A 7270-nucleotide genomic window follows, 5' to 3' on the forward strand; every position below is an offset into this window, starting at 1 on the left:
AGTACCTCAGTTGAAAATGCAGAAATCACCGGTCTTCTGTGTCGCTCGCGCTGGGAGTTGGAGACTGGAGCTGTTTCTATTCGGCCATCTTCTTAAATTTATTTTAGTTGACAAAATTGTATTTGTTGTATACAACATGATGTTTTCAAATATATATTCATTGTGGAAGGAGAAATTGAATTAATTAACATGTGCGTTACCCCTGCTTTATTTTTAAATGTAGATTATTGGTAGCAGAACATATAAAAGAGGAACATATTTTAGGACAGGCGCAGTAGCTCATGCCTGTAATCCCATCACTTTGGGAGGCCAAGGTGGGTGGATCACCTGAGGTCAAGAGTTCGAGACCAGCCAGGCCAACATGGTGAAAACCCGTCTCTACTAAAATTACAAAAATTAGCCAGGTGTGGTGGTGTGTGCCTGCAATCCCAGCTTCTCAGGAGGCTGAAGCAGGATAATCACTTGAACCCAGGAGGTGGAGGTTGCAGTGAGCCGAGATTGTACCATTGCACTCCAGCTTGAGTGACAAGAGCGAAATTCCATCTCAAAAAAAGTAAAAGCATATTTTAAAAAGAATCTAAGCTTTTATATAGCTACAATCCCTATGCTTCCCTCTGGCCAGTATTTTTGTTCTATCTGAGGTGCTCAGGTACCATCCTCTCTATAGCAAGATCCAGGCACTGTGCTGGTGCTGGGTCATGTTGGGACACAAGTCTAACAGAGGGATTGATATTAAATGTTGGCACAGATAATCAACTGTAAGGTGCTGTGTCACAGCAGCACACGGTGATGATGGGAGTATGGCCCTGGCCGTGGCATCTCACACCTTGGGAAAGGGGGAGCAGGTCTCACTTCGCCCTTGAGGATGCCAACTCCACTTCCTCTCAGTGGTACCTCATTCTCTCCTCAGTGCCTTGTGTCCCCCAGTTCAGTGCCTCTCTGGTTCTTTTTCTCTATAAAATAAACCTAAAGTGTGTGTGTGTGTGTGTATGTGTATGTGTTGGGGAGTAGACAGGATGTGGTCACCTAAAAATGTGGAATCAGTGTGGCCTGTGAAGTCTACCTGTTCCTTTTAAACAATCCGTTCCCACCTGGGCCCTTTTGTTCCTAAGCCTTTCTTGAGTTCTCTAGTAATGATCAGGTTTGACCTTCTCTTTGTTTTTCTTTTTTTTTTTTTTTTTGAGATGGAGTCTCACTTTATCCCCCAGGCTGGAGTGTAATGGCGTGATCTCTGCTCACTACAACCTCCGCCTCCTGGGTTCAAACGATTCTCCTGCCTCAGCCTTCCGAGTAGCTAGGATTACAGGCACCCCCCACAACTTCTGGCTAATTTTTTGTATTTTTCTTTTTTTGAGAAGGAGGTCTCACTCTGTTGCCCAGGCTGGAATTGCAGTGTCATGATCTCAGCCCACTGCAACCTCCACCCCCTGGATTCAAGTCATTCTTCTGCCTCAGCCTCCCGAGTAGCTAGGATTACAGGCACCCCCCACCACGTCTGGCTAAATTTTTGTATTTTTCTTTTGAGACGGAGTCTCGCTCTGTTGCCCAGGCTGGAGTGCAGTGGCCTGATCTTAGCTCACTGCAAGCTCCGCCTCCCGAGTTCACGACATTCTCCTGCCTCAGCCTCCTGAGTAGCTGAGACTACAGGCGCCCGCCACCATGCTCAGCTAATTTTTTTTGTTATTTTTAGTAGAGATGGGGTTTCACCATCTTAGCCAGGATGGTCTTGATCTCCTGACCTCATGATCCGCCCGCCTCAGCCTCCCAAAGTGCTGGGATTACAGGCGTGAGCCACCGCGCCCGGCCTGACCTTGTCTTTCTTAACTTTGGGTTCTTCCAGTAGGGGAGCAGGCGGCAGCAAAGACATTTTCACATCATCTTGTAACTAATGCCAATTTACTTATGTCTGTCTCCCAAATACCTATGAAATACACAAGGGCAGGGGATTACCTCGAGATCTCCAGATGAGTGAAAGGCCATGCACATCTTGATGCTTAGTAAATATTTATTGAATGGCAAATACTTAAAATCTGTGTAACTATTTTTGTATTCATATTAATATTCACAAAGCCGCTCTTGAGTAATCAGAGGGCAGGTGCTATTATTCTGTTTTCAGAGTGTGAATATTTTTAAACTTAGTATCTATGACCAAATGAGTTCCTTTTCCAAAGAGTTGCATTGCCATTAGTGATCACGGGGAAGCCCATAGCATGGAAGCTCCTTACTCCATCACTTACCCGAAAATCTTCCTGTCCTTCCCTCCAAGACACCTGTGGTGGCATCAGTAGCAAGATCGGTAAAGACTCATATGAAGGCAGTAAGATGTTCTTTTGATTTAAAAAATGCCTTCATCTGCTTTCCTGGTTACACTCTCTTCTCCCCAGATATACAAAGCAACCTGATCTTATGAATCTGAGAACTCCTCCACGAGATATTTTGCTTTGTAAATCACTCTTGGAGGTTGGCCAAAGTGCCAAAATGCAGCTATCGGGTAGGGTGAGGAAGATAGAGAAGCAGATGAGGTGGTGGGTGTGTTCTGATTTCCTCCTTGGATCCCAAATGTAGACATAATCTGTGACTATTTGCCTGTACAAAGCTAGTTATTAAGCAGAACTGGGGCATTAATGGTACTGAATTTTAATTATTATAAAACTCAAATGGGCCGGGCACGGCGGCTCATACCTGGAATCTCAGCACTTTGGGAGGCCAAGACGGGTGGGTCACCTGACGTCAGGAGTTCAAGATCAGCCTGGCCAACATGGAGAAACCCCATCTTTACTAAAAATACAAAAATTAGCTGGGCACGGTGGCGCATGCCTGTAATCCCAGCTACTCAGGAGGCTGAAGCAGGAGAATCGCTTGAGGCAGGAGGCAGAGGTTGCAGTGAGCCGAGATCGTGCCACTGCACTCCAGCCTCCGTGACAGAACAAAAAAACCTCAAATGGCTAAAGGTAACAATTCGCATCACATCATGTGAAAAGGGCACAGTATTATGGGAATAAAAATCAGTAGGGCATGAATGCCAACCATCCTCCCAGAGGTACAGCGCTCACTAACAGAGGGCTGACATAACCAGCCTAAAAGTAGCTACTTGTGCACTGCCACCTCCCCCAGTCTCCACAGCTGATGGCAGAGCCCTAACAATGTCATTTACAGCCAGATTTATTTGTACTTTAGAAAATTAAATGTGACCATTTTAAGAAATACTAGTGTACAATAGAGAAGTCAATTTAAAAGCTTATTTGGGCCAGGCGCAATGGTTCCCAGTGGCCTGTAATCCCAGTACTTTGGGAGCCTGAGGTAGCCAGATCGTTGAGCTCAGGAATTCGAGACCAGCCTGGCCAACAGGGTGAGACCCCCATCTCTACCAGAAATACAAAAATTAGCCAATCATGGTGGTGTATGCCTGTAGTCCCAGCTACTTGGGAGGCTGAAGTGAGAGGACTGCTTGAACTCGGGGAGGTGGAGGTTGCAGTGAGCCAAGATCGCCTCACTCCACTCCAGGCTGGGCAACAATGCAAGACCCTATCTCAAGACAAAACAAAACAAGCTTATTTGATGGTCCTTAAGGAATATTCCTGTACTCCAACTGTTACAAAAATAAAAGCAAGAGAGTAGATGAAAAGATCGACTACACAGCTACAAGACTTAACTAAGGTAAGATCCGGAAGAGATGTTTAGGTGATCAGGGTGGCACACTTGATGGCAGGGAGGGTGCATCATCTGAGACTGAGGGTATAACCCATGACAGTCAGTGGGGCTGAACGGAGTCCACAAGCTCTCTGGATGGCCTGCTCCATTGGCAAGATGACTTCACAGGGCCACCTATTCTAAGAATTCTTCATATCTTTAACTGCTCTCCACATTTTTATGTTTTTTCCAAATTTATTGGCCTTCCTCAAAGACACTATTTTGTGTCCATATAGAATTGAGTATTACATGATTTATCTAGGGAAAAGCTTGAGTAGAAAGTGAGAAAAATGAGAGAAAACAATGTTAAACAACTTTAACAAATATTAATGTTTTGCTTAATTCATTAAACATCAAGGAAATGTTTAATGAAGTTATTTGATGTCTCTGAGCTTCTGGCTCCTTTTCAGATAAATGAAAACATCCTAAATAATGAAACTGTTTCTTCAGCAATACTTTTTTTTTTTTCTGTGATCTGAGAGACAAAATTTTATTAATAGACAACTAAAATGGAGGGAAAATTATGGAACACAGGAAGATCCTTACAAGAAAATTTCTTGGTAAAATAGGTCCAAATTTCACCACCCTCCCAGATGAGTTAGTCAAATAGCAAATGGACCTCACTAAAAGGCAGTTAAGCTACAGACTCTGAGGACAGTTACAAAGGAGGAATTTCCCTGCAGAAAACAGAACCAGAGACAGGCTGAGTGTGAGCTAGTTTTAGGCATTCATGTTGAATGACCATTTGTTAATATGGCTGTATCCAATTATAATCAGGTTAAAAATGGTTATTCTGTTGAAAATACTGTGTCAAGTCACTATGATGTATGTGGAAGTCCTGACAGCACAGAACCTGTAAGTAATAGAACTTCATCAGTCTACCCACATAAGGGAAAGAAAACCCCAAAGCTGAGGGCTAGCCCCAGCCTCCCAAACAAAAAAAATCCCCAGAAACGGGAATTTGTTATATCTTAGCAAGACTTGAGAGAAATTATGTTCAGACACAGGCTATGTATCTCTTTGGTTCCAATATTTACCATGTAATTTTCAGAAAATGAATCCTCCCAACATTTGCAAGTACATATTCTGGCAATGGAGACCTATTTCTGTTTAAGTAACTAGGTATTACTGTCAAAATACGCACTTTTTTCTATTGAAAAAAATAGGCATATAAAAATTGGCATTTAAGTTTTTAAGAAGTAATGTAGTTTTTGCTTTCCCTCTGGAAAGTCCTGACCCCAAGATTAATTATATCAAAATGAAAATGAACACTGAAGAGCTACTGACAAGTACACTTTTAGAACTCTCTAAGAGGATGAGTGCTAAATTTTCCTATTTTTGCTGCCTTTTTTTTTGTTTTAACCCTGAAGTTTTGGTAAGGAAATTGCAGTATCAAACAGGATATAAAAATGTGTTAAGGCTAGGGTAGGATGTAACCAATGTAGACTTATAAAAAACATGAAGTCACACTGCTATATTTTATATTTTATTCAATTTTAATAGGGTTTCCATTATTAACTTTTAAAACAAAATGATTTCCAGTTTAAAAAACAATGCACTGACCACATAATTCCTTTTTTATTTTACACAGTTATACAAATATTCTAAATACACATTTTGTGTTCAAGATGATGGCAAATAAGATTAACTGTACAATACGTAAGGAAAGAAAATATTTTAAGCATATTTAGAAGCAATAGAAATGTCTATACAAAACAAGCAAATGGAATAAAATTTTTTATTTTTAAAGTATTGCAACAGGCCCACAGGTTTGTAACAAAAATGTCTTTGCACAGTTCCTCACAATGCCCCATTAATAGCTAAAGCAAGACAGCATTTTTTAAAAAATAATGTTTCAAAATGCTACACATGGTACTACTGTTTGCACAGTTTGATCAAAATAACGATCTACTTTTGAGTCAAGCAAAACCTAGAGGAAATATACCAAACAACTTGAAAATCATTTGTATAAAAGTCATTGCACATTATTTTACTCAGTTGTTTGAAAAGTAAAAAAGTGTATTTACAAAATATTTTGCAGTCAAAATTATAAAGTGAATGGGTATCTCGAAGTAACACGTCTTGATACAGACAGTTCAAGGAAAACACACGAATGGTTTTTCTTTAAGAGGTTTTCAGTGCTCCTTCCACTGGGAAGTAAACATGATCTACTCAAATGGATTTACAAGGTGGTACACGTACTGGAGCAAATCCAACACCTGCATTATAAAACAATGTTTAAAAGGTGACAGAACGAGGAATTTGTACATTGTAAGAAGTGAGCTATTCAGAGATCAACAAGTACATTTTAATTCGGTTAGCATAGAAGTCTTCATAGTCTTCAGATAACAGACAGACAGTGAATATCCTTGACTCGATGAAAGTTAAAAAGCACCATGCACAACAGTTTAGTGGTAAACACTGAAACAAATAGCACCTGTAATTCTCTGATATTGACAATTTAAAACTGGTCTAATAATTGCCGGAGATACGGTGCCTTGGACAATTCTCTGTTTACTCGGGAGACTTTGAAAAGTACTGGGCAGTTCAGAGAAACACACGGGATGTGTCGATCAAAGCAACCTGTACAGTTCTTGCATATCTGAAAGCATAAGAGAAATACAAAAATAGGAAAGTTTTTATGTGCACATGCAAACAACAAATTTCTATAATCCCTACTTTCTAGACTACCACAGATTACTGGCAGACATACATTATAGAAATTTTCATTAAGTTTAATCTCTTAGAAGCCTAGACTACCCTATGTTGAGACATTTCTAAAGGATACTATTTTGAAAACATAAGAGTACAAATTTCCCTAAGGATTCATTTAATTCCTAAGATTAACTTTCATTTACAATGGAATCTTATTAAAATCCACATAAACTACCCAATTACCAAAGAATGTCTCTTAAATGAACTATAAACACAATTTTTTTTCAAATTACTTAGACTATGTTATCATATGCCAATCATAAAAAAGTTATTCTTTCTCTTATTCCAGAAGAGAAAAGTCAGTATAAAAAAAAAAACCAAATGTGAATTTGAAAGTAATGGTGCAGACCAGTGGTTCTTAACCCTGGCTAACAATGAGCTTAAAAATAAACAAATGCCCCATCCCAGACCCATAATGAGTCAGAATCTCTGGGCATGAAAGGTTAAGAATCTGTACTTCTTAAGGCTTCCCAGATGATTTGAATGTATAATAAGATCTGATCTTAAGGAAAGTAATAAATCATAAGGAAATTTTTAAAAAGAGAAGCATTATGTTTTACACAATGATCAGATTTTTAAAAATACAAGTCTCAAGTTGCATATACAGTTAAAAAATATTATAAAACATGAAGAACATAAAAAAATTAAAAAGATTTAAGTCTCTAATCCATCTTGAATTAATTTTCGTATAAGGAGTAAGGAAAGGATCCAGTTTCAGCTTTCTACTTATGGCCCAGCACCATTTATTAAATAGGGAATCCTTTCCCCATTTCTTGTTTTTCTCAGGTTTGTCAAAGATCAGATGGCTGTAGATGTGTGGTATTATTTCTGAGGACTCTGTTCTGTTCCACTGGTCTATATCTCT

At 39.6% G+C, this 7270-nt stretch overlaps 1 protein-coding gene across 3 annotated transcripts in view; it reads right to left on the minus strand.

Moving 5' to 3' along the window:
- Window positions 1-5165: 5165 nt before the first annotated feature.
- The window catches only part of REV3L (REV3-like, polymerase (DNA directed), zeta, catalytic subunit), a 185017-nt gene continuing 182912 nt past the window's right edge, over window positions 5166-7270 (minus strand). For all 3 annotated transcript variants that reach the window (XM_011935019.1, XM_011935020.1, XM_011935021.1), the window contains one exon: window positions 5166-6292. In XM_011935019.1, coding sequence (XP_011790409.1) covers window positions 6152-6292 — 141 coding nt within the window. In that variant the 3' untranslated portion in view covers window positions 5166-6151. The remainder of the gene's footprint in view (window positions 6293-7270) is intronic.

The sequence above is a fragment of the Colobus angolensis genome, unplaced genomic scaffold, assembly GCF_000951035.1.
Source record: "Colobus angolensis palliatus isolate OR3802 unplaced genomic scaffold, Cang.pa_1.0 Scaffold14, whole genome shotgun sequence".
NCBI lineage: Eukaryota > Metazoa > Chordata > Mammalia > Primates > Cercopithecidae > Colobus > Colobus angolensis.